This window comes from Pan troglodytes, chromosome 1 (assembly GCF_028858775.2).
Source record: "Pan troglodytes isolate AG18354 chromosome 1, NHGRI_mPanTro3-v2.0_pri, whole genome shotgun sequence".
Lineage (NCBI taxonomy): Eukaryota > Metazoa > Chordata > Mammalia > Primates > Hominidae > Pan > Pan troglodytes.
Genome location: NC_072398.2, coordinates 206069679 through 206096789, shown reverse-complemented (window position 1 = coordinate 206096789; position 27111 = coordinate 206069679). Strand labels below are relative to the sequence as shown.

General features: G+C 53.2%; 1 protein-coding gene across 15 annotated transcripts in view; it reads right to left on the bottom strand.

Moving 5' to 3' along the window:
- RUNX3 (RUNX family transcription factor 3) overlaps positions 1–27111 on the bottom strand; it is a 66137-nt gene that overhangs the window by 20419 nt on the left and 18607 nt on the right. For 14 of the 15 annotated variants that reach the window (XM_063804208.1, XM_063804224.1, XM_063804200.1 and 11 more), the window contains 2 exons: positions 9920–10182; positions 7907–8063 (listed from right to left, as the gene is read on the bottom strand). In XM_063804208.1, the coding sequence (XP_063660278.1) occupies positions 7907–8063; positions 9920–10182 (420 nt within the window). Of the gene's footprint in view, positions 1–7906; positions 8064–9919; positions 10604–27111 lie in introns of those variants that run through there. The other variant, XM_054663906.2, reaches the window with a different exon arrangement.

The window sequence follows — 27111 nt, the reverse complement described above, 5'->3', positions numbered from 1 at the left end:
TGTGGTGGGGAGCAGGATGGGTATATTCTATTTTCTGAAAGTAATTGGTGATCTTTGTAGAAAAATTCGAGAACATACAAAATATAAATAAAGAAGAAAAGACCCCCCCCCCCGCCAACGGTTCCACTAGCTGGAGATAGACACCGTTACCATTCGGTGTTTTCCCTTTCAGCTCTTTTTGTATGGGTTTGTATATTTACACAGTCGCAGTGGTACTAAAATACAGATTTTCATACTGTTTTTTTTTCATTTAACCTCACATCAGAAGCACTTTCCCATGTCATTAAAACTCCATAAACTTCGTTTTTAATGGCTGCAAAATATTTCAACTCAAGGAAGCCTCCTCATCTTTTATTTATCTACCTCCTTACTCTCGGGTATTTACATCGTTGCTAATTTCTTATTGATGTGTGCAGCTGGAGCTGAAAAAGGACTGATTTGGGAGCTGCAGACATTTCTTCTGTAGACACAACTGTTATTTCCAGAATGTTCTATTTTTAGATAGACATTTGGCTCCAAAGTCTCCATTCAAAATTCCTGAGAGGGGAAAAAACTTTTAAAATACTATTTTTTTTTTTACCATTTAAAATAAAATGAAAGTGACCTTCTGTTTATAAAAATCTTTGTCTGCATCTCTGCTTATTTCCTTAGAAGAGATTCCAAGAAGCGGTGAGTGATTTCACGGCAGCAGAGGGTTGGGACATATTACGGGCGCGGATCCCTCTTGGAGTGAGATGACTCTCCGGAGAGATTTAGTCGTCACCCTCGCGTGTGAGGCTGCGTCACACCCCAGGGATGTGTCTATCAAGATGGAAGATCTTTTACACGCTCTTGATTTTGTTTGCCTTTTTTTCTATTACTAGTGAGAATGAAACTTTTTATATGATTATTATCCATCATAATCCAACACAAATTATTGCTTCATGTTCTTTTACTTTCCTGTGAAGGTTTTAGTGCCTTTTAAAAATCGCTATATATTAAGCTTGTTAATACTTTCCATGCTGTATTTGTGGCCATCAGTTTCCCCGGGCACAGGCCTGCACATTTTGCCTTCACACGCTGGGTGGTTTTTCATTTTCACTTCTATTTCTCGTTCTTCTATCGTTTTATGTTCAGACGGGTTTCTCCGTGTAGAAAGCAGTTTATGAAGATTTACTTTCAACAGTCTTCTCTCTACTTTCTACAGTGAATTCTCTGATGTGTCTGGGAGTTTGGGGGTCTGGGTAAGAGTCCTCCTCTCACCCTATTCTCTATTACGATCCACAGCCTCATGCTCTATGAGATTGGTGGCCGGGAGCGGGGGAGATTTGCGGATCCCCCAAGCCAGACTTTATCCCCCTATCCCTGCCTCTGGATCCCATGTACAGGCCTGGGAACTCCCTGTGGGTAGGGGCCAATGGTCTCGCACTCTCACCTGTACCCCAGGGCTGGCACAGGATGGTCACGGAGGGAGGCTGCCCAAGCGCATCCCTCTGGTGTCCCCCTGACACGCCTCCAAAGTGAGCAGGTAGGTTTCAACAGCCCCACGTTGCAGGTGGGAGATGAAGCTCAGGGTGGAGACCAGTATCTCACAGTTCTCTTTGCATGGCCGGGTACTTGTTAGTCAACTGATCAAGCGAAAATTCTAGCCCCAGAGGCAGGAGAATCCGGAACAAAATTAGACCAGCCAGGCTGCCAGGAGCCATGCCACAGGACCCAAGGCCCTCTGAGACACCAGGGGGAATTTAAAGCTCAAGACCCACTGAGTGTGACTCCAGCTGGGAAATGAGGGGCTTCTCTGGAAGCCTTTTCCTAAGCCAGCCGGCTGAGGCAGGGATAGAAATTCTGACTGCACTTGCCTCCGGAGCCCCAGGTCAGAACAGACCTGGTCTCCCACTCTCAGGTCATAGGGGCCACTTTGTATGATTTCTGGAAGCAGAAGTGCAGATGGTCTAGGGAAGTGCCAGGCAGATGCCTCGGGCTCCCTGCCCGACCCCTCCTACTGCCTTTCCTCACTCTGAGGTCATTTCTCTCCTGGACCTCTTTCTCCTCCAACCAGCCCAGCACTCTCCTGGGGTCCCTGAGCCTCTGACCCTGCCAGCATTGTCCAGCACCTTCTTGGTTATGACGGGGAGTTTAGGCAGACAGCCCAGAGCCCTAGGGGCCAGACTGGAGACATGGAGGACTAATGGGCCCCAGTGCCCTGCCACAGGGCCCCGGGCCCACAGCAGCATTTGAAAGCTTACTAAAACGCTCCTTCAGGTTGCCCACCTTCAGTCAGGCCTTCCCTGGTCACTTTATCTGAAGTAGGCATTTTTAATTTTAATTAATTTTTTTGAGACAAGGTCTTGCTCTGTCACCCAGGTTGGAGTGCAGTGGCATGATCATAGCTCACTGCAGCCTGGACCTCCCGGGCTCAAGTGATCCTCCTGTCTCAGCCTCCTGAGTAGCTGGGACAACAGGTGAGCGCCACCATGCCCGGCTATTTCTTTTTTTCCCTTCCTTCTTTTCCTTCCCTCCCTTCCTTCCTTCCTTCCTTTCCTTTCTTTTCTTTCTTTCCTTTCTTTCTTTTTTTTTTTTTCAAGCTTTTACTATGTGCCCAGGCTGGTCTTGAACTCCTGGGCTCAAGTGATCCTCCTGCCTTGGCCTCCCAAAGTGTTGGGATTACAGTCGTAAACCACTACACCTGGAAGGCATTTTTAACTTGGCTCCGTAGAGTTGAATGAGCCTGAGAACTAGGGTAGGAAAAAATTACAATTGTATTGTCCCTAACCTCTAACTGAAATTTAGCATCACTCTCAAGTACGAGCGTAGGCAACAAACCACAGAGGTATTATCAGCCGTACCTGTGACCTTGTCACCAACAGACGTCACAGATACTTACATATCACATTACAGTTGCTGCAGATTGCTCTAAATATCTTTTATGCTCATCACAACTTCAAAACCATGGTTGTCATTAGGCCCAATGCTAGATCTTATTTAATACATTGAATAAAGCAGCACATTTACCACAATTTTTAAAGTATTTTGCTATGTTTTAATAGAAATGTTTCTATTGTAATACTTTGTATTTGATTTTATACCTTAAAAATATCATTGTTCTGAGAAAGGTGTGCGGGCTTCACCAGATATCAGAGGGGCCCACAGGGCAAAAAAAAAAAAAAAAGCGCTAAGCAGCTCAACCTGAAGTATCACAGGCCCTACCACTCCCTTTCTCTATTCCCTGCACCTGCTGGAATTTTCTCACAATGCATAGGCTTTTAATAATCCATCTACTCATTTTATCTCCTTCTACTAGATTATAACCTCCCCAGGGGCCCAAGTTTTTGTCTTGTTCATGCAGTGTCTCCAGCCCCTAGGACGGCATCCGGCACATAGTAGGTGCTCAACAACATTTGTTAAATAAATTAAGGGCAGAGATAATGGCTCCCATTTTGCACACAGGTACTAACGTCCCGCTCCTGAGAAGTGAGAAGCCCCCACCCATACCAGGTAGCAAACCACATGCCACCCCTGAGGTCACCAGCACTCCTCGGCCGCTTCCACCAGCTTCCAAGCCTGTCACCACCCCTCCCAGGTACAAAGGAGAGGAGTGTGGGACCTAAGAGGAGGAGTGAGAGGGAGGGGCAGGAGTCCTGGACCTCGGGAGACAGGGAGCCTGGGGAGCAGGGGTGGGAGAAAGCTGTCTCCCTGAGTGCCCCTCAGCTACCCCGGCCCTGCCCAGCTCTCTCTCTGCCTGGCAGCGGCAAACCCATCCATCCCTCTCTCTCAGCCTCTAGATATAACTCCGTGCAGGAGTCCCAGGCAAACCTGCAATCCATCAGGAGCCCAGGAAGTGTAAACCCAGGCTCTCTGAGGGCTGGCCCTGGTTGCAGGGGAGAAGTCTCGGTCTGGGAAATGGGTTTCCTTTAGGGCTCCAGAAACTCCTCCAGGACCCATCATCAACCAGCCGGGGTGGCAGCAGGGCCTCAGGCAAGTCCTTGAGCCTCTCTGCCTGGGTTCCTATGTGTATAAGGTCCCCACCCCACCCACAGGAGCTGCATGGGCGGGGGGAGGGGATGTGTCTCAGTCTCAGGGGACCTCGGGGTTTTCTCAACTTCAGCCAAGAAGCCATTCATCTCTCCCCCAACCAGCGGTTCCCCTCAGCCTGCACCGGCACACTGCACCCCGAATCTCTGTCGACACACAGTTGCTTTTTAACCAGTTGATCACAGCTCGAGAGCTCATGTGCTTTTCATTTTCACTTAGGCCAGTGGCCGCCTGCTAGAGGGGCATTTTTGGGATTTGTGGTGGCGTGTGGTCAACATAGTGTTGGGGTGGCACTGCCAGCGTTAGGGGTGGGGTGCGTGTATGTGGTGGGGGATGCCAGCACCCAACGCTGCCCAGGGTGGTGAAGATTCATTCTTCCTGGGAGGGAAAAACTTGCTTATAAAAGTTCTCTGGCTGGTCGCGGTGGCTCATGCCTGTAATCCCAACACTTTGAGAGGCTGAGGCAGGAGGATCGCTTGAGTCCAGGAGTTCAAGACCAGCCTGAGCAACACAGTGAACAACACCCCCATCTCTACAACAAATAATTTTAAAAAATCAGCTCAGCATGGTGGCGCATGCCTATAGTCCCAGCTATTGAGGTGGGAGGACTGCTTGAGACCAGGAGGTTGAGGCTGTAGTGATCGCACCACTGCACCCTGGCCTGGGCGACAGAGCGAGACCTTGTCCCAAAAAAAAGTAAAAGAAAAAAAAATTATCTGAGTCATGAACCTAACTCAGTTTTACATAAAACAAGGGTTTTTTTTGTACTTTTAATATCTACTGAATTTTCCAGAAGGAAAGACAGTTCTTTTTTTTTTTTTTTTAATTTTGTTCAGCGCTTTGCCAACAGTTGTTGACAACTTCAGAAAGTCATGGTATTGCCAGCAAGGCCAGGTTCAGATTGAGCCCTGCCACCCTGCCTGTTCCCTCTGCTGTGGGCTTCTGCATGGAGGGCATTCGTCCACCTCATGGAGTCCTGTGGCCCCAACGTTTACATATTCAAATCAGTGTTTTATTATAAATTACTTTCCCTTTTTTTCTCCATCATAGCTATGGAATAGCATAGTTTGCAACTGCATGGTTTCATTATTTATACATTTCAACGTAGAATAGTAAGGCTTGATATAAAATATGTATTGTAAGAAAGGCTCCTCGTGTCTGGCAGGGCAGGGACCTCAGCCCTAATCACTGCAGGAGACAGCAATGACCTGGTTTTCTTCCCTTCCTTTTCTTGGTTCACACCTTCAGCCCTATTGTTAAGAGCTCTGTGGTGTTACTGGGTGCATGTCTTTCATGGAAAGCCATCTTCCTGGAATTCAGACAGAATGTAGAACTAAAAATTGAGGAAACAAGCAGAGGTTTCCATCAGACTTCTTAGTTCTGGCAGAAGTCAAGAGACCCAGGCAAGGGTTCTGGGTCCCAACCCCCAGTCTTAACTCCCAAAGTGTCCCATCTCCTAAAGTGGCCCAGATTGTCACTGTCAACCACTGACTGTTCTCTCAGGTGGGAATTTCCCAGTCAGCAGGATGGGCACCGCAGATGTGTGTCTGCATGCCAGCGGACCCGGCACCCTCCTTCCTCCCTGCCAACCGCCTCCACCTCTCCCACTCAGCAGTTCACACCTTCTGGGTTTCCCCCACCCCCGCCCAAACCACACAGTAATCAGAGAATCAGTGGCTGTCACCGCTCAAAGGGACCTCAAAGTCCTCCTCCAGTCCCAGGCATTTGAAGTAACAAAATCTCTAACATGTATCCAGCTCTCAATATGCGCCAGCTGATACACTTGTGTCAATTTCCCTAACCTTCCCAAAATCTCATGAGGTAGGTACCATTATCATCCCCATCTCACAGATGAGGAAACTGAGGCACAGAGTGGTTAAGTCATTTGCCCAATGTCATCCAGCAAGACATTAGCAGAGCTGGGACTCAAACTCAGGGTGGCTGATACTAGAATGCAGGCTCTCAAAGACCTCGAGCCTCTGAAGGCTGAACGCCTTAGCCACAGTTCCTCAGACATCGGAACTCCTCCTCAGATCACTTCCTGCCTCCCAGGACCACTGAGACTGGTTATGGACCTCTGAGAGGAGATGGATGAGAGAATGGTTTATAAACTCAGCCTCTTGGATCTCCCAGAGCCACAGTCCCAGCCTTGGCCATTCCTGCTACAAGGACAAGCTCCCAACCAACGCTTTGGAAACCCATTTCCCTCCCTGCAGGCCTGGGGAGGGGGGCTCAAGGTCTGTGGGCATGAAAACCCCTAAAAAAATCATTCTCAGTGTGCAGAATGGCCAGACAAGGTCTCGGTAACTCAGAAAATCGTCGTCTCTTCTCTTTCTCTCACTTCCCAGGAGAGAGAGTGGGAAGGGAGAATCAAGTTCCTGATGCCTTGCTGGGCTCCCAGATCGACAGCACCTTCTGCCCGCCTCGCAACAGGCAGCAGCTATAGTGCTCCTGACACATACCTGGGCTAGCAGACCTGGCCACTGCCCCGCAGTCAGCAGAGCTCATTAGCCTTGTCTGCCACAGACCAAGGACCAGTGACTCTCCTCTCAGGGTTGGGATTAAGTCGCAAAGGGTTTGAGAGATTGGGGATGACAAAAGGGACTTGGAGACTAATTAGGAGCAGCAATGAAAGCTTAATTCATAAAAGCAAACATTTTCCATCCATCAACCTGCAACCAGTTAAGGGCACCGTTTGAAAGAAATCTGTGTGTGGGGAAGGGAGCCAACAGGAACAGGAAATGTTTGAAAGAATGTAAACTATTTCAGTTTCATAAAAAGTAACAAGTAAACAGTTATTACATGCAAATAATGTCCTGGTTTTAATTAATGCTGAAAAGTCAAAATATGGCTGACATTTGTATGTATACATCGAACGGCTGGAAAGGAAAAAATGGTGCCCAGATGCCTATTTCAGAGCGGGGCTGGCAGCTCAGAGGGAACTAGAACCTTGAGAAGGTCCTGTTTATTGGTGATGAAAAGCACGGTTCTGCTTCAGCCACTTCAGCCTGCTGTGGAGTTGGGGAGCAGAGGGAACCCAGCTTACTTCTTAACAAAGCTGGAGGCGGGCCTGGTGCTTGGGAAGGGCGACTCCCACTTCAGCCACTTCTCCTAGGCAGGCTGGTCTTAAAGGGCCAGTGGACCCTCAGGCCTCCGTTCCACAGGGGCAGGGTTTCCAGGACTTTCCCATCCAGGAGTTAAGTGATGATGGGTTTCAGGTCCCAGAAGCCTCCCATTCAACAGCCCCCCACCCCCGTCCCGCCTTCCTTCTGCTGCTCAAGGTCGGTCAGACAGGCAGGGTGGCACACCCGCCTTGACTCTGGGGCAGGAGATGGCAGCCTTCGAGCTGTGCTTTCCAACATTCAGCTGCATTAGCTTCCGTTCTAGACCACCTAGGGCTCAAAGGCGCTGGGAAACTGGGTCTGGGAGACCACAGCTGGAGAGACAGCCTCAGAGTGTGGGGGAGATTCTGCCCCCTATGGAGAGAGTGGCTGGGGTGCTTGGGCCCCACAGATCAGGGTCTTGTCCTGCAACCGCCTTGCTGAAAGACCTATAAGCTCCCTTTTTGAGCTTGTTAATCCACCATCTCCTGCCAGCATTTTTTGTGAGACCAGGTGTGCTTAACCGGGAAAGAGGGGGTGGCATGAACAGTTTCAGGAGTTGGTAAACCCTAGAAACTGTGAGAAAATTGTGTCTTTTTCTGGCAAGAGACCATAACTTTCCTCACCTCCTCAAAGCGATCTGTAATATCCTACAGGATTACAAATTGCTGTTTTTAGACAGAGCTGCATCTGGAGACCTGTTTTTCGGGATTCTAAGGCCCCTCTTTCAACCTCCTTCCCTGCTGCCCCTGCCGTTGCCAATGCTGAAATGGCGAGGCCTCCCTTCCACTTACCTCGCCCACTGCGGCCCACGAAGCGAAGGTCGTTGAACCTGGCCACCTGGTTCTTCATGACGGCCGAGGCATTGCGCAGCTCAGCGGAGTAGTTCTCGTCATTGCCTGCCATCACAGTCACCACTGTACCATCCGGCACGTCCCCCAATGCCACCACCTGAAGACACGGGGCGGGGGGATGCAGGGGGACAGCTTAGAAAGGAAGAGGGTGACCAGGGAAAGGAGGGGAGGGGCTGGGCTGGGCAGCTCCCCTAGGTCCCAGGCACACTGCGTATTTCTCCAATGCAGGGTGGAGAAGAGGCTTAAAACCAATAAAGACCTTCCCCCAAATATCACGAAAACAAGAAGATGGAATCTCGAGCTTCCACGCCAAAATCCTAGATCAACTGCTTACATAAACTGTGTCCCAAGAAATCATCCTTTCAATGAAATCTAAGCCAGAGCTGTGAATCAGCTCAGTCACTATGATGTGGGGTGCAGTTCCCCTGTTGTCTTCGGCTGCAGCGAAAGAGGAATCAACATGCTCCTAGCAACGAAGTCTCCAAATGAGAAAGAGTAACAACAATAATAAAAACAGGGCTGCTACCCCCACTCAATTTATGCAAGAGCTGTTTAGGGCATGAAATTTGGCCCTGAAATGTGGACCAGGCCCAGTTTATTGGCCTCTGCAGAGCCTAAATTCGTTATGCAGAGAAAATGCAGAATGCAAAACTCACTGGTGTTTTGAAAAAGGCCACCAGAAAACCCCTTTAAAGTGAGAGTGGGGCTTTTCATAATGGAAGGATGCACCTGCCGGGAATTGCAGGATGGGGGTGGCGATGTCCCCCTAAACACCATCTCCCCCAAATCCCCCACCCCCAGGAGCACGGAGAGGCGGATGCCTTTTGAAAAAGAATCAGACTTTAAACAGAGTCACAACTATTTAAACGTGGCCGCCGCGTGCAGGGACTGGGGATCCATATGGTAAAGATTTCAAGGAGAAAATGTTTGGGATCTGATTAAAAAGACCAGATTTCCTGTCAACATCCTGTCTTCTTTTAATTTCAAAGACTCCTTTTAAGCTCCAAGTGACAGTAAAACCTCCGATCTGACGATTAAAGTCACACGGGCCTCCCGCCCCTCCCGGCGAGATTTCCCCCACTGGTATTTTAAGATGTCACCCGGGAGACCTCAAAAAGCCACTCTTCCTTTTTTTCCCATTTAGAGTCGTCTTAATGGGAGCAGGGACGGCCTCAGCTTCCAGCCACCTCGGGCAGCACCACCCCCAGCCGCCGGCCCTTCCTGCCCTGCCCTTTTCTCACGGCAGCTGTGAGAGGTTTAGGGGAAAACCGAGGCGTTTTCGTTTCATCTCGCTGCCCCCTTAAAAAAATGAAAATGAAACAGTCGCCTACTCCCTGGCATAAAGAAAAAGGTCCTCTAAATGGCTGGGGGCTGCCAGGGTTAGGGGTCCCCCAATCTCAACTCGCCATTCGGGACGCATAATATCCCCGAGCAAACGTCTGGAGAGCAGTGCCCCGATCCCGGCCTAGCGCCGTCCGGTAAAATTTCGGAAGCCCGAGGGTGTGAGCAGGAAGCTTTTGCGAAGCGGCGCGGGAGGAGGGGTGCTGGAGGCGGAGGGTAGGCCCTTTCACCGTTCGCACCCCACCCGCGGTGTCCTTGCCCCTGTCCCGGGATCCTCTTCTCCGTTACCCGCAGGGCTGTATCTGAGCGATTGGGGTTAGGGGGGCGCAAAACCCCATCCGCCCATTTCCGCACCAACGTCTCTACGCAAGGCGCCCCAAAACCCAGGTGGAGAGGGGCAACCCCGTTAAAAGTCATTCCTGCAGGGCGCATCCAAAACGGAACGCCGAGGTCCCGGAGCCGAGCGCGCAGCGAGACTGAACCGGGTGCCCGGGTGTCGCCGCGGCGTCTCGGGCACCTCCCATCCCCACTGCTCCCGAGGCTCTGGCTCCCGCAGCTCAGACGCCCGGAGCCCCAGGGCCGGCGCCCTCCCGCCCCGGGTCCCGCACTCACCTTGAAGGCGACGGGCAGCGTCTTGTTGCAGCGCCAGTGCGAGGGCAGCACGGAGCAGAGGAAGTTGGGGCTGTCGGTGCGCACAAGCTCGCCTGCGTGGTCCGCCAGCACGTCCACCATCGAGCGCACCTCGGGCCGGGCGCGCCCTCCGGGCCCCACGGCCGCCTGCGCGCTCAGCGCGCCGCTGTTCTCGCCCATCTTGCCGCCGCCGCCGCAGGGGAAGGCCGGGGAGGGAGGTGTGAAGCGGCGGCTGGTGCTTGGGTCTACGGGAATACGCATAACAGCGGCCGTCAGGGCGCCGGGCGGGCGGAGACGGCGCGGCTTCCCCCGGGGGCGGCCGGCGCGGGCGCCTCCTCGGCCGCCGCTGCCGCGAGAAGCGGGAAAGCAGAAGCGGCGGGGCCCGGGCCTCAGGGCGCAGGGGGCGGCGCCCGGCCACTACTCGCCAGGGCCCGCCCGCTGCGAGGCCTCGCTGGCCCGACGGCCGCCCGCAGCCTGCCCGGCTAGTCCCGCATTCTCGGCGCGCGGCCCCGCGTGCGGCCGCCCCTCGTGGCTGTCCCGGCTGCCTGGGCCGCGGCGGGGCCCGCGCGGGGCTGTGCCGCTGCCGCCGCCTCCCACCCCGAAGCTCGCCCGCGGCCGCCCCGACTCCGCGGCCGCAGCCCCAGAACAAATCCTCTAGAATCAAGTGGCGGGGCCGCGGCCGCCCGCGCGGGGTTAGTACCCCCGGGGCCCGCGGGGCGGGGCTGGCGGAGCGACGCGTCGCACAGCCAATCGGCGGAGCCCCCATCGCGGGCACCTCGGTGGCGTTCGCGGGGAGGAACGGGGCCTGCCGGAGGCCGCCCAACGGGGAGGGGCGGAAGGCGCCACCCCGCGGAGGAGGCCCCAGTGCCACAGCCCAGGGCCCCCGAGAGCTCTGGGAGCCCGGGGCAGATGCTAGAAATTTGCTTAGAACGTCCGGGTCCCACGGAAGGCGCCCTTGCCGCCCTCTCTCGGGTCGTAGCTCCCTGACGCTGGGGCGCAACCCCTTCGCTCCTCCTACCTGCTGGCCGCGGCCGGGCTTCCCCAGCTCTTGCTGCTTCGGGCCTGTGACTTCTGCAACCCCGGACTGGGGGCCGCGGGGTCTCAGGGCCGGTGACGCCGCACTGGGAGCCGCCCCAAAGAGGTTACTCACCTCCCTCGTCCCACACATTATTCTGACCCAAGAGCCTCCACCCCACACGGGATTTTGCGTGTCGTCCACGCCCGGCCGGCGGCCTTTGCTGCTCCCAGCCCTGCGCGGCTTTGGTCCCAGCCTCGGTGGCCCCCGTGCCAAACCGGGGACAGGCGGAAGGGAGTCTCCTAGGGACCCTAAGTAGCCTGGGGCCAACAACCCCTTTCCTCTCTGCTCTCCCCTCAAAACAAGTTTCAGGATCTTGCAGGCCTCGCGGCGTCGTTCTTCGTTGTGGCGGCCTGTGGCTCTTTGAAAAACACGACGAGGCCTGCAAAATGCGTTTTTCTTTTTTTCCTTTACGCATGTAACCACGGTCCTGCATCGTGAAACGGTACGCGCGTCGGTGGCAAAAGAAAAACAGCAGTGGCTGCAAAGCTAAGGGCCCTCGCTTTCAGAGGAGAGAATTTTCTTTCTCCATGCGGGTGGAAAGTGGCCTCTGCGGGTCCAACCCCACTTCTTCTTGGGCCCGTGCGCTCCGGCTGCGCCGCAGGGACCGCGGACGGCTTCGCCAAGGCACTGCCTGCCCGCCCGGCTCCGGGTCCCCGCTCCCACTCCCAGCCGCGTGGCCCAACCTCTCCTGGGCTTCACTGCAAATCACCCCTTCCTCTCCCGCCTCCTAAGTCTGTCGAGCAGGCCTAGGGGCCGGCTACAGTTGGGAGGGCAACGGGAAAGATCAAGCCACAATCATTCCGAATTATCGCCCCAGACACCTCCCTAGACTCTGGGGAACGAACGCGTGCTGAGCCTCCCCGCCGCTTTGGAGACGGGGCTAGATTTTCGTTGCCCCCGGCTCTCGACAGGTGCAAAACAATGAATTCCAAGCCTCGGAAGCAAAGAAGCTTAGGATCCGACGGTGGCCGCAAGATCTCATCATGGATCTGACCCCTGCTCAGCGCGCGCCATTTCGTCGTTGCCAAACGAAATCAAGCCCCGCGTGCGCTCCAGGGGCGAAGGACTCTGGCCTCACCCCGACCACCGGGAGAGCTGGCCCCTACCCACCTCGGGACCTCACATCACGCCCTCAGGCCGTGTCGAAAGGAAGGACGGCAAAGGTCCCTTACTGAACCTTTTAAGAGAGCCTGCGCCTGGCAGTTGTCAATTGCGGACCCAGGCCCGCGCGCCCTCGGACGCGCTGGCACGAGCAGCAGAACTAGAGGAAAGCGAGTGATCCAGCCTGGGCGCTCCCACCTCCGGGAACGTCTCCGAGAAGGCGCAGCGCGTCGTGGCCAGGTAGGGCCCTGGCCGGGGGCGGGCAACACGTGCTGCCCTCGAGCAGGTTGCGGGACCATGACCCGCTGTTTCAGGTGGTGGTAAATTCCATTTGTCGAATGGTTTCGGTTTGCACCGTGCCCTTTGCTTGTTCCTCCGCCTGATTTCTCCCTCTCCGCTTACGACGGGTTCACAGACAAGTTTCCAGAGAATGAGGGACTCTTGTGGGCCCTGGCACCTGGCGCAGGGCCCGGCACGGCTCCGGCTCTCCGTAGGGCGCTGGCTCCCCGTGGGCACCAGATCCAAGGGACCAGGGCGGCGGGGGGAGGGGGGGGGGGCGGGTGCAGGCCCTTGGGTCCCCAGACCAAGGTCGCCGGGCCGCCTGGCAGGCACAGTGGCGGGAGCCGCCGCTAGTTGGCGCCCGCGCCCTGCCAGCCGCGGAGGTGCGGGCCCGGCCGGGCTACAGATGCGCGCCAGCTGCGGCCCCGGGTGCAGGCGCGGCGACCGCCCCCGAGGAGCTGCCCTTTCCTTGCCATCCATGCTGCCAGGTCTCAGACAAACCGATGGCTTTGTGTCAAACCAAGGCCGCCTTCCTCACCTCTGATAAGATGGACGCCTTATGTCTTCGCGTTTTCAGGCACCCGGGGAAGACCCACAGAACAGGCTAGCTTGTTCCCAATTTCCACCTGCTTCCTCCCCATCCCGGACCGACAAAAATTGTCGTCTGTTTGATGGGAGGGAGAACTCCCACTCCCCCACCTGGGGCATGCAGACACCCTCGCCCTTCCCCAGTTGGCATGGACCGTCGTCTTTTCTCCCTCTTCCATCAGATCGATGGACAAACAGCCCAGTTTCTCCCCAGTGGCCCCCACCTAAGAGCACCCTAAGTTGTCCACAGCAGGGCTAGGAAGCAGAAGGTCAGGACACTCCCCTACCCTACCTTGACTTAGAGCTGGGTAAACCCAGAACCCATCCCTGGGCAAATAGAGCCAGCTCCTTTGCCCCAGGAAGGGGATTCGTCTCCCTCTGGCATTTAGGAGTGCGCTCTAAATGCGTTCTTGGCAGTGAGGGTGCTGGCTTCCCAGGGCAGGTGTGATTCATGTGGACTCTGTGGCGCCTGGGCAGGGATCCCCAGGTATACCAGACAAGGGGCAGGTGTGCCCTGGGAAACCGCCTAAGAGGTCCATGGGCTATGGAAGGAGCTGGGGTCCACAGTCCCTCTGCCTGAGCGTGTCTTTTTCCCTCACCCACAGCGCTCTAGGGAAAGTTGCCTAAACCTCTCTGAGCCTCATTTCTTTCATTTGTAAAGTGGGGCACTCATAGTGGCCCCTCATAGAATTGTGTGTAAAGTGCTTAGCACAGGCCTGGCACATGGAGGGTGCTCCAGCCTCGGGGAGCCATCACTGTCATTATGAAAAAATAAGACCTCTCAATCCTTGCTGGGGGCCTTTGACCCACCCCTCCCCTCTCTGGGCCTCACACTTCCATCTGTGAAATGTCCAGTTCTCATATTCAAAGCTTACCAGGACTCCAAGCCAGTCCATGCTGTCCTGATCCCTCAATTCGCCCACAGGCTGCCTGGAGGAGGTAAGGACTGACTGTGACCTACCTCCACGTGGAGTCAGCTCATAGCGGGGTTTCCAGCAACCATCACAGGGTGGCCAGAGCTGGGTCTTGTTGATTGCCTGTCTGACCATTCCTCTCAGAACCTCACTTTCGCCCCCAGCCGGCCACCCTCCTGTAGGCAGACCCTTTCCTGAGTAGCAACTGGGCCTCAGCAGACACTGCCAGGGACCCCGTTTCCTTCCCAGGAGGCCTCTGTTCCCCATATCCCGAATCACACAGGAGCCTAGTCCAGCGAAGAGGGCAGAGGACTCTCTTCTAGAACTGAAAATTTCTCCCAGCCTGGCCCTAAATCCCCTGTCCAGAGGGACCCGTGGTGAAACCTATCTCCTGCCCAGTGCCCTAGAACTCAAAGGGGACATTCATGCCCCTCACTGAGCCTCAATTTCCTCTTCTGTCAATGGAGGTCATTCTAACCACTCCATTTCACGGGAGGGGGATTAAGGATTCCCTCTAGGAGGGGAGGGGCATCATTGTGATTGATGATCGATTGTTTGAAGAAACAGAAAGAAAACGCTGCTGAGTAAACTAGGACTCATCTGCATCCTGATTTCAGATAATGATCTCTGAATATATAAGCGAGAAATGTTAATGAAAAATGGCAATATATCTGGGTTGAGGGGTTGTCTCCTGTAGGCCGGGGTCCAGCTCCAGAGAGTCCAGCTCTGGGGTCATCTATCCTGGGCAGCCTCTCTGGAAGGATTCAGAATGTGTGGGAGCACAAATGTGCTTCTCAAATTACAGAGATCTTTCTTTCTTTTTGGAAAGTTCCAGACTTGGAGGGGAGGGAGAAGGTGCAAGGGAGGGCAGGGTGGTGAGGGTGTTAGGACCCAGATGCTGCCTGTGCGGTCTGAGACTTTTGCCTGGTGTCCACGCTCCCCTGAGCCTTGGTCCCCGAGGGTAAAATGGGAAGAACAGTAACAGCTGGGGGTGCTGAGGCTTTACCTTGTGCCAGGCGCCGCACATGGGCATTGCTCATGGTATTCAATCCCCACAGAGTCATATGTGGTAGGTGTTATGCCCATGTAAGCAAAGAGGAACGTTGTCCGAGGTCAGCCAGGCTAGAGAGGGCCAGACCTGGGTTAAAAGCCTGCTCTGGTTCAAAATGTGGGGCATGAACGCATCACCTGGCCAAGCATGTCAGCACTCTCCTCCTAGTGGCTGAGTAATGGGAAGAGCTACCATCTAGATACAGAGGAAAGAGCTATTGTGATGGGGAGAGGGAGCTGGGTTTGGTAAATCCTGCCAAGCAGCCCTGGGCTTGGAAATCAGCAAACTCTTCAAATCTGCAGGGAGTCAGGAAGGACTTGCCAGGGTCATTCGGGAGGGTCCTGTGATAGTCAAGGTGCACCCACCACCTGCTGTCCTTTGGCCTCAGAACCAGTCTGCGAGGAGGCAGGACTGGCAGTAGTCCCCAGTTTACAGATCGGAACACTGAGGCCCAGAAAGGGGAGAGGCGTGATCAGGATCTGAAATGAGCTCCAGCAAGGCCAGGAGCAAGCACCTCAAGGCAAAACGCGGTTGGACAGGACCTCTGCCTTGCAGGAGACTGCAGCCCAGTCCTGGGCCTCATACACTAGTGCCCTGATGCCACATTCAGTGCCTCTCGCCCAGGGGAAGTGCTAGTCAGACGTGTTTCCCTCTGGGGCTCAGTGTTTGCATCTGAATGCGGGGGTGAACTTTCAAGGCCCCTCTACATGCCATGCGGGTTCCATAGGACCCCAGGGTTTGGTTGTGACCCGAGGCCCCTCCTCCCCACCCACCTCCTCTCCACCTCCCGCGGGGCGCCAGCTCCCTTGCGTCCACATGACCTCGGATCCTTCCACGCCCATCCCCACCCTGTTCTGCAGGTGGGTGGTCAGAGGGTGCTCTGCTTTGAGGATGGGAGAGAGAAAGGGAGGCAAGGACGGAGAAAAGAGACTTCTCTTGCGGGAGCGCAGAGCAGAAAAACCGGCTCCATCGGTTACCAGGGAAGGGGTTTCTGCTTTCAGATCCCATCACTTGGTGGGGCCTTCCTACCACCCTCCCTGCTACTCACTCTTGTCATCTGTAAATCAGGGAAATACTTCTGGAAGACAGTTATCTGGTCTGTGACTTTGATCATTGGTCTATGACTAATAATTGCCCTAATTTTTTGGACACCTGCCGCATGCTGGGAGTTTTCCGCCAATTGTCGCTCACCCTCAGGTGCCTCTGAAGGGCAGAGATTTTATTCTTTCCATTTTACAGATGGGGAAACCCAGGCTCCGAAAGTAAAGAGCTTTTCCTCTGTGGGCCTCAGAATCTGAGAAGTTCAAACAGGTTCTCAGGAGCCCTTCCAGCACCCCACTCCTCGATCAGGGAGGGGCTGTCTGCACTCTGACTGCTGCTCTCAGCGCAGAGCTCTCCATCCAAAGCAGCAGGTGCGTGCAGAGCTACCTGCCAGCAGAGCCATCAAACACGGACTCTTCTACTGGGAGCCATGGAGTGGTGAGAGGGACCTGGGCAGCTTGGAGCCAAGGGGGCTTCTGGGAAACATGTGCCCTTCCCCCAGGGTGGGGTTCAGCCCTGGCGGGCAGGGAGAGAAAGGGCTCTTCTGAGTGGCTGTTGCTTTACACACATTTTTGCTTCACAGTATTCTTAGGGAGTAGCGACAGTTATCACTCTCATTTTACAGGAAAGAAAACTGAGGCTTAGAGAGCTCAAGTAACTTGTCCAAGTTGGCACCACTGGGAAACCACAGGGGTAGGATTCCAACGAGGCAGCCTGGCCCCAGAGCCCACGTTGCTGCCCACTACACTCTATTCTTGTGGACTAAAACCAGATGCTCAAAGTTACAGTCATGGAATAGAATTAGAATCCTGGCAGAAGAACTGTGGGCAGGATTCGGAATTTTACAATGTCAGACTCGAAAGGGCTCTGAGATATCAAATCCAAATCCCCATTTCTCAAATGACAGAACTGAGGCCTAGGAAGGAAGAGTCTCACTCAAGGTCACAGCCTGTGCCAGGGACAGAGTCTGCACTCCCTCCCTCTCCAGCTACCTCCCGCTGACTCCGCGCCTTCCTCTCTCGCAGGCCCTCCTCTCCCCCACTGCCCACCCAGCAGCTTCTGGGCCCAGCCAGGCCCATTAGGGATTTTCCACCTCCCCAAAAAGGTCCTGATGACTGTCAGTCCTTGTGAAGCCTTAATTAATCTCAGAGGCCGATGGCTCGGAGGAGACTGGGGGCTTTGGCCTTACGCAGATGAAGATTGTGGCTCTATTTCATGTGGTGGTGAAGGAACGCCTCAGACATTCCTGCCAGCAATAAAAGCCACATGGCTTTCCAGCATCGCCCTTGGAAAAGAAAAAAAAGTGCAGCCCTTTGCGGAAATAAATCAACTATGTGCTGTACGCATGGCATGAGATACAAATGGGCATACGGAGGTGGGCAACAGTCGGTCTTTTATGCCGCCTCTGATGTCCACTGACAGTGGCAGGGCCAGCGGTCATGGTCCCAGCTGCAATCCTGGGGAGAGGGAGTGACCCCCAGTGTGGTGGGGGAAGCCTCAGCTTCTCCACCTGAACTGGATTTGAGCCACCCCAGATATCCCAGAGGCAGGGCCGGCTTTCTGGCCTGTGACCCATGCAGTCGCACAGGGCCCTGGTCTCAGAAGGGTCCTGAGCTTGTTTTAATGCCCTGCCACCACTGCCTTGAACTTCTGAATACTTGCTCAACAAAGGTCCTGCGTTTTCATTTTGTACTGGGCCCCCCAAATTATATAGCCAGTCCTGACCACAATCCACCCCTCATCACCAATTGTCACGTCTCTCCTGGCCCCTGCCATGTACCCAATCCCGGGGAGTAGGGTTTCTTAAGTGCCTACTAGCCAGTTTGCTTATATCACCTGAGATGAACTTCAAAATGACTTTGTGAATTGGGCAGATGTGGAAAATTGAGGCTCAGAGAGGCTTCCATATGGCAAGGAAGCCTAGACTTGAACTCAGGTCTCCCTGACTCCAAAGTGAGTGCTCTTAGCAGCTCTACATTCTGCATTATTTCATCTTCACCATGCCCAGGGGGATGGGGATACACACAGTTAGGCTGCTCTATTTCCAGATAACAGAAGGCATAACTGAGGCCAGAGAAGTGAAGGTTCTCAAGTCAGTGTCAAACCGAGGGCCCGGGCAACAGTGGACCTGGGCCTGGATCCATAGGGCTGGGGATGGAGTCTCAGTTTTATAGTTGTTTGTGCCACTTGCAAATTTATTAGCTCTTTCCATGCAGGTCACTGCCTTGAGTCTGGTCTGGAATGTGGCTGGAGCCCTGCCCTGTCCCCCTCCCCCACAACTCTCCATTCTAAACATCTGGAAGTTCTTCCTTGTGTCTTCTTCCACTCTTTCATGCTGCAGTTTTCCTCTACCACCCTCACTGGTTGGGAAGCAGTTGGATCTGGCACCTTGATAAACTCAAAAGAGTCCAAATTCTTGATGAAAGTTGGGGCTGAACAGAGCCCAAAAATTGCCATGTCCTATAACCAGGCCTGGGCCTGAGGCTCATAGAGCCAACTGCTAGATCCAGGGGAGCCATTTCCTTGTTCCTTGCTGGGTAACCTTGAGCAAGTCCCTTCCCTCTCTGGCCCTCAGACTCCCCTTCAGGGAGATAAATGCATTGGACCACACCTGAGCCCCAGGAGGCCTCTCTGTCTTCAACATTCTAGAATTCCATATTAATCTACAACAGGTCTGTTCATTTCCCCATCTCATAGCTGGGGGAAACCGAGGCCCAGGAAGGATCAGAGATTTGCCCAACGTCACAGAAGGTGCTTATTGACAAGTGGACTTGACTCTGAGGCTCCTGTCAGCCAGCCCGGCTGCCTCTGCACAAACTTTCGGAGGATCTGGCCTCAGCATCAGCTCAGCTTGCCCTTGTCCCGCCCCCTCTAGCCCAAGTGGCCTGTCAGGCACCCTCAGTGTCCAGGCCTGGAAATCACAGCTAAGAGTCCTTGGCAGGCAATAAAGTTCCTCTTCTGTGGCTTGAATGTCTCCCAAAAGTCATACATTAAAACTTCACCCCCATTGTGATGGTATTAAGAGGCAGTGGGGGGCCTTTCGGGAAGTGATTAAGTGGTGAAGGCTCTGCCCTCATGAATGGATGAGGCCCTCTTTGCCCTTCTGACTTCAGGACACAACGTTCTGTGTCCTCCGGAGGACACAGCCAGAAGACACTGCCTTGGAAACAGGGAGTCCAGGACCTCACCAGATGCGGAACCTGCCAGAGCCTTGATCTTGGACTTCCCAGTCTCCAGAACCATGTGTAGTAAGTTTCTATTTCTCTATTTATAAATTACCCAGTCTCAGGTATTTTGTTACAGCGACACAGAGTGAACTAAGACACTCTCTTTAGACAAAAGTGGGCCAGGGGATGGCAGCAACCCTTTTCTCCCCAATCGCATTTGGGCTGTGTCAGTGTTTCCGTAATAAAGGCCCCTTTTCCAGGGGTTATAATTTGGCTGGAAAATGAGGAGGAAAGACCAGACTCCAGGACTGGAGGGGCACATGAACTAGGAGGCTACGATGGGAAAGTCTCCACTGGACCCTGGGCATGCAGAGTGCACACACACACACACACATCTATACCTTACATGTGTGCACTCACACACAGCACCCACGCTCATGGGCACAGTCTCTCACACATTCACTGGCAGCTCACACCCACATGGACAAGCCCTCATGGAGGACAGCATTGTTACAGTGCAGCCACAGGTGCAAACAGTTAAGTGCAGGTGTGTGCAAAGATACTCCTAGGAGATGCCTCTGTCTGCATCATCATGCATGGACCTATTGGTATAGATGCGCAGATAGATGCACAGATAGGCCCCATTATATGAGTGGTGTGGACACACACATGGGCAGAAACCCACATCACAGCTGTGTAAACAGCAGACCATTGTGTGGACAAACCTTTACACACAGAGGCAGGCATGGAATCAGGGCTCAGAGCTTTGGATTTGTTCTACAGATCAGCTCTGGGAGGAGTCGAACCCTGGCTCTGGAAGTTTCTGCTTCTCCTCAATTCAGAGGCATAGACTTTCTGGGTGGTTTGCCCCCTGGGGCTTCCAAACCATTCCCCAGCATCTGAGTTTAACCCGCTCCCTCATTGTTCAATGGGGACAAGGAGAGCCTGTCTTCCTGGTCCAGAGAAAGGCAGTGGGAGGGGAGAAGTGGGAGGGTTGCAGCTAGTGTACCCCACGGCAGCATGGGTGGAAGGCAGGGCACTAGCCTAGGGGCCCAGAGACCTGAGTTTGGGTTTAGGTTGAGATGCCCTAGGCCAACACATGGCCTCTCTGGGCTTCATCCTGAGCCCCCTCTGTTAGGGCCATGTGACACCCCCAGGGACCTCAGCATGGGGAAGAGCACTGAAACCATGTCACATGATGAACTATTAAAGCAACTGGAGACTTTGCCCTGGAGGAGAGCAGGCTTGGGAGGTAAGAGCTCCTCTGGCAGATCTATGAAGAGCTCCCAGGTGGCAGGGACCATATGGATGCTGGGGGCTCCATACCAGGAATAGAAATATTGAGAGCTGGCTTGGAATAGGGACACATCCCCTCAGAGGTAGAGATCAAGTTGAGACCAGGATATTGTGCAGGGAGTTCGAGTGTTAGATGGGGCAGGGGCCGGACCAGATACTAGTGTCTCAAACGCTCAGCTCATAGCAAACACGTATTGAACAAATGAGAGAGCGACTGCAGAGCTCCATTTCTGAGCCAATCATCCGTGATTCAGAGCATACCAGCTCTGGGTTCCCACCTTGCCATCTGCATGACCTTGGCCCTCTCCAAACCTCAGTTTCCTCATCTATGAAATGGGGAGAACAAATTATTTCCAAGAGCTCCAGCAAGTCACATCCCCTATTGTTGGTCTTTCAGGTCATCCCAGAATTTCTGCTCTTATAAATAGAAAATGACATTGAAGGTGAAAAGCAGACAGACAAGCAAGAGAATAGTTAATACAAAAATCATAGCTAGGCGTGGTAACTTGTGTCTGTAATCTAAGCTACTTGGAAGGGTGAGGTGGGGGGATCTACTTGAGGCCTAGAGTTCAAGACTAGCCTGGGCAACAAAGTGAGACTCTGTATCTACCAAAAAAAAAAAAAAAAAAATCAGGAGAGTGGTCCCCACCACGTGCCACCTGTGATGAGTAGGGAGAGGGATGCAGTCAGGGAAGGGACACTGGTGGGAGCCCTAAGGTCCCATTAGTGCTTTGTTTTTTAAAGCCAGGTGGTAGGTAGATAGATGTCTGCTTTATTCTTCTTCTTTAAACAATACTTATATTTTATACATTCTTCTGTACATGTATTTTACATGTTTAAAAATATTTTAAAGGAAAGCAAAAGATAAAATATAGAAAAAGTTCCCCTGCCCCAAACCTCTGGAAAAATGGACAATATGCTCAAATGTGCATAATATCGTACAATTATTCATGATGCAGCAAAGCTGCACTGTTTCATCCGGATGGTCCTGTGTACCATCACACTCTCAGTTGAATCTCTGCAGGCCCTTGCAGCTGTCCTCATCATGGCAACCCCCACCTAGTTAAGCACTTCTAGGTAACAGCCCCTGCTGAGCACGCTCCCCAAGCACTCCTCATGGCCAACCAGTAGCCCTTCAGGTATGTGTCAGTGGGCCCACTTTACAGGCAAGGAAGTCCCTTGCACCTACATAGGAAGGGGCAGAGCTGGGATTTGAACCAGCTCTGTCAATGCCAAAGTTGTGCAGCAACCTCACCCCAGGAGCCAGGCCCCTCGATTATAGTAACTAGTGTTATGTACACTCACACATGCCGTTGAATCCCCGGAGCCACTTTTGTATTAGGTACATTTATCATCACCCCCATTGTAACAGTAGGACAACGGAGGCATAGCAAGGTCAGGAACGTGTTCAAGTTCACACGCTAGGTGAGTATCAGAGCTGAGCCTTGAACCTCAGCAGCCTGATCCCAGATTGTGTTTCCTGGCCTGGCTGTGTGGGGAGCTCAGACTTCATGGAAACAAAAGACAGAACGGTGGCTCCAGGGTCCACAGCTGATCCCAAGGGACCAGAGGCCAGCAGGGTGGTTGGCTGGGGTTGGAGGATGCTGCCTAGGAGATCTGCTCCCAGAGTGATGCTAGCCCTGTGTGATGACCTGAGTCCCTGCCTCCTTACAGGGTCATGGCTGCTGGGGAGGTGCTGAGGCTGTGGGTACAGCCAAACGGAGCTAGAGCAGGCTTTGGACTCCCTGCCTGGCAAGTCCAGGTGACAGGCTCAGACACTGGGCACTCTGTCATTTGCTGTTGGCATAAGTTTCCACTGGCAGAAATGTGACATTTATCACCTGAGTGGACTTCCAGAAGCCCACTGAATGTCCTCAGACCTGGGGTGGGGGGCCCTCTCACTGCCTCGCCTCTGAGCCTTAATCAAATCCAGGGTGGCTGGATGATCTGAAGGCCCTTTTAGCTCACGGAGGCCTGGGCTTGCCCCTGCCCCCATCCGTGTCCTCAGGGGAGAAGGTTCCCAGCCCTGCCCTTAGCAGCTCTGAGCTTAGATGAGTGGGGAGATGAGATGGAAAGGAAAAGGAGAAGTAAGAAACAGACAGAGGAAAAGGAGTTGGCACTAGATTCAAGCAGTCAACACACACTTATTAGGCACCTAGGGCTATTTTAGGTGCTGGGGATACAAGCAATGGACCAGAAAGCCATGGAGCTCCTTGGGGGCTTTGATTCCAGCAGGGCAGACAGAAGATAGACAAGGAGGCAAATAAATAAGCACGCCAATATTTGATAGTGTCTTGGGACACTCAAGAAAACAGATGGGGGTAAAGTCAGAGAGAGTGACTGGGTGGATGGGGAGAGAGGGGCTCTTGCCCATACTTTAGACAGGGAGGTCAGGGAAGGTCTGTCGGAGCAGGTGACATGCGAGCTGAGACCAGAGGGTTGAGAGGGACCCAGGAAGGGAGAAGGGGGCTGGTAGGAGGGCCCACTGCACAGTGGAACTGGCTTTACCCACCTGCCTTCTCCCCACTCCTCTGCACTGCCAGTATCCCCAGTTCCTAAAACTCTTACTGCCCTTTCTCTCTGTTGCTTCTCCCACAACAGCCCTGAGAGCCAGATGGGGTGAGCCTAAGTAGCCTGACATGCAGTGCAGGAAACTGAGGCTAGAGTGGGGAGGGTCAGCTTCAGCGGTGCCCTAATGCCAGGACCTGACCCGGGCTCCCGCCTCCCAGCCTGGTGCTCCTCGGAGCCTGCCCATTGCCTGGCATGTTATTCAACCACCCCAGTCCAGGCAGGCTGCAGCCACTGTGGAGCCAGCCCATGGGCACCGCTCCTGAGAGGTCACAGGCTGGAAATGTGGGCAGCTGGGTAGGGTCTAGGAGGGGGCAGCAGCTCAGGACTGGGCGGGGGTCTGGAGCGGAAGGCGCCCAGCCCTGATTGGAACAAGGTGGCAGCACCGGGAGCCGAGCCGGGTGTCATTGATCTTGCCCGGTGTTCCAGCCACCAGGCGGGGCCAGCGCCGGGCAGACTGCCGGTTTTCCCAGGTGTGGGGACACCCTGAGGGAATGACTTTTCATGTGGTTGTGGGGCAGGCATGCCACCCAGCACGTGGGGGAGGCCAGGGCTTTGGGAGCATGCTGGCAGCGGGGTGGAGGGGGGTGTCTGGAGACTCAGAATCCCACAGCCAGCAAATGTGAGGCTCCTGGAGACAGGGTCATGGACTTGAGGCTCTGAGACCCTGAGGATGTTAGAATCTTCATCGCAGTAGCTCCCACTGATGGTGTGCTCACAGTGCCAGGCACGGTTCTGAGAACTCACACAGCTTAACTCTTCATCCTTGCTCCATCCTAAGAGGGGGTTCTATGATCATCCCCACTTACAGTTGGGGAAACTGAGGCTCGGCAAGGTTAAGTAGCCTGCCAAACACACAGCTACCAGGTTTTTGTCTTAGGAAATAAGAGCCCTGGAACAGTTGGCCAGTGCGGAGAGGACCCCCGAAGATCTCTGAGGCTAGTCCCCTTGTGTCGGAAAAACAGGTCTGGAGAGGGGATGTGATGTGCTGGGGCCCAGGGGAGTCCAAAGTCAGGACTCATTCTTCCCCCAGGTCATCGTGGGACCTCCGCTGGTCCCTGAATGTCAGGCCCCCTGAGGGCAGGGTCCTCAGCCAGGACCTAGGCTCCCAGATGTTACCAACCTTAACTGACAGTTTTCTGCTAGCACACAGGAAGTTCTTTTAAACATCTAACCTGAATCCCTCGTTTGCGGGGAAAGCCTCTTCCTTCTCATCTTGCAGTACTCTAAGAAGAGTTTGGCCTTTGATGTTAGGGAAGATCACCAGTTCCCTGGAGTTGTGGGAGGTGAGACTGTGCCCCTCTCTGCCATAAAATATCTCTTTACTGTCCATCGCTGGGCCTAAACATTAGCGACTTAGCCCTTGGGGCCTTACAGAGTTTCTTATTAAAACGTGAGTACTCTTGGAATGGGTGTCAGCTTAGCAGGACAGGGTGGTACTTGAGGGGCAGGGCTTGGGGGCCGTTGAGGGGCAGGAGAGAGCTGATTCTCCCCTTCTAGCCAGGCTTGATGGGGTTCTACATGACCTGCCACCCTCCACCTCTCTGACCTCATCTGCTTCCACTCTGCCCCTCCCTCACCCTGCTCCAGCCACCCTGCCTTCAAATATGCCCATCATACTCCCACCACAGGGCCTTTGCCTGTGCTGCCCTTTACCTGGAAAACCCTTCCCATTCTGTCTGCCTGGCTCAGCTACCCACTTCATTCAGGTCCCTGCTGCCTCCTCCAAGAGGCCTTCTCTGGTCTCCTGTGGTAGGCAGAATAATGGCCACAGAGATGTCCACATCCTAATCCCCAAACCTGTGGCTATGTTACCTTATATGGCAAAAGGGACTTCGCAGATGTGATGAAGGATAAAGACTTTAAGATGGGAGATTATCCTGGATTCCCCAGGTGGGCCCCATATGATCACAAGGATCCTCACACATGGAATAGGGAGGCAGAAAAGGATAGTCGGAGGGAGATGGGGTGTGGAAACTGATTAGGGAACCTGAGAGATGGCAGCGTGGGAAAAACGTGGCTCAAAGCTGTGGGCTTTGAAGGTGGAGGAAGGGGCTATGAGCCATGGAAAGCAGACAGCCTTTAGGAGCTGGACAAGACAAGGAAACAAATTCTCCACCAGAGCCTCCAGCAAGGAACACAGCCCTGCCCTGACCTTGATCTTGGCCAAGGGAGACTCATAGAGAATTTCTGATCCCTGGAACTGTAAGATTATAAATGCATGTTTTTTTTAAGGCACTAAAAGTGGGTTAATTTATGACGGCAGGCATAGGAAACGAATATGTCTCCCTTCCTTGATTGACAGTTCCTCAGCACATTTATTAGTGCCTGATACACAATAGCTTGACTTATGAATTGTCTCTTTTCTCTCACAGAAGGTCAGCTGCAGGAGGGCAGGGATTTTTTGCTTGCTTGGTGTTACATTTGCAGATAGAGTTGTCACATTTAACAAATGGAAATATAAAACACCCAGTTAAATTGAATTTCAGATAAATAATGAACACCTTTTTAGTATAAAGTTGCCCCAAATATTGCAATTATTTATCGTTTATCTGAAATTAAAATAATTTAGGAGTCTTGTATTTTATCTGGCGAATTCATCCCCAACACATAAAACCATTCCTGGGTATGTATTAGGATCTCAATAAATGTCTGTTGAATGAGTGAAATAGATAAGCAAATGAATTCACATTAACTTCTAGCTTAAAAACCCTCTTTGGCTCCCAGAATGCCTACAGGGTAAAGTGTAAATCATAGCAAATGATAAAAGCAGACAGTTTCATAGCCGCTTCAATATGCCAGACCCGGGCTGAGTGCTTTACACTTATTAACTCACTCAGTTCTTGCAATAACCCAATGAGGTGGTTAGCCCATTTTCCAGATGAGGAAACTGAGGCCCAGGAGGCTTAGTAACTTGTTCAAAGTCACATAACCATTGAGCAGCAGAGCCAGGCAATTCCAGGCCTTTGAAAACTTGGCTCATGGAATGTTCTAATGTTATCTCCCTACCCATTCCCCTGAACACTGTGGATCCTCTCTCTCTAACAGGCCCCGGTTCCTTTTCAGGGTATGTGCTTCCGCATTCTCTGACTGCTGAACTCCTCCTCATACATCAAAGCCCTGTCCTACTTTTCTCTCTTTGTGAGACCATCTCTAAAACTCCCAGGAGGACTTGGCCCCCTCTCTTTCCCCTCCCCACCATGGCCCCTTGTCTGAATGCGTTGTAAGGACTTGCTATTGTGTCCTTTACATTCCCTGACTGTGACCTCCCTGAGAACGGAGATGGGCCCCTTTCAGCTCTTTGGCATGGGGCTTCAAACTGAGTCTGGCTTTAGGGGGGTTCCCAGAAGCATTTGAGAATGAATGAATGAATGAACGAATGAGTGAGTGAATGAATGGCTGAGTGAATGAACGAATGCTGTTTGTTTCCACTCCAGGCCTCAGTTTCAGAGTCTATAAAAGGGGAAGAACAATCCCGAACCGCCCCCCATTCCTTAAAACAAAACACATTTTTTTCTGATTATAAAAATAATACACATTCATTAAAGAAAAATTGGAAAATAATAAAATTATGAAGAAGAAAATTAAAACCATCTATAATCCTGCCACCCAGAACAATGGTTCCCACTGGGTGTTCAGCCTTCTGCTCTTCTTACTGTATGTATAGATTTATTATCTTCTTCTCTTCCCCGCCCTCCCTCCCTTCACTCCTTCCTTTTTTTTAGAGTGTTGGGAACATACAGTATGGGGTCCTTTAAACCTGCTTTTGAAATCCCCCAACATGTGTGTATGTGTGTTCTCCTGTTTTCTTAAAGCCTCCCTGATGGCAGGGGACAAGTGGCTGCTAGACAAGCCTGGTAGGGGCCAGGGTGTGGAAAGCCCATTCCCCCCCTACTCATGGACCACCATAGTTCCCTTGCGATGGGCTGTTTAGGGGGTTTCCAGATTTCTGTCAGGGAACACCCTGCGTGGATGTCTTAGCTGCATCCCTGGTTCCTTCCTTAGGACAGATTCTGGGACTGGGGTTGCTGAGACCAGTGTAGACACTGAGAGGCTCCGGACACCGCCCCACATCCTCCCCACAGCTGCTC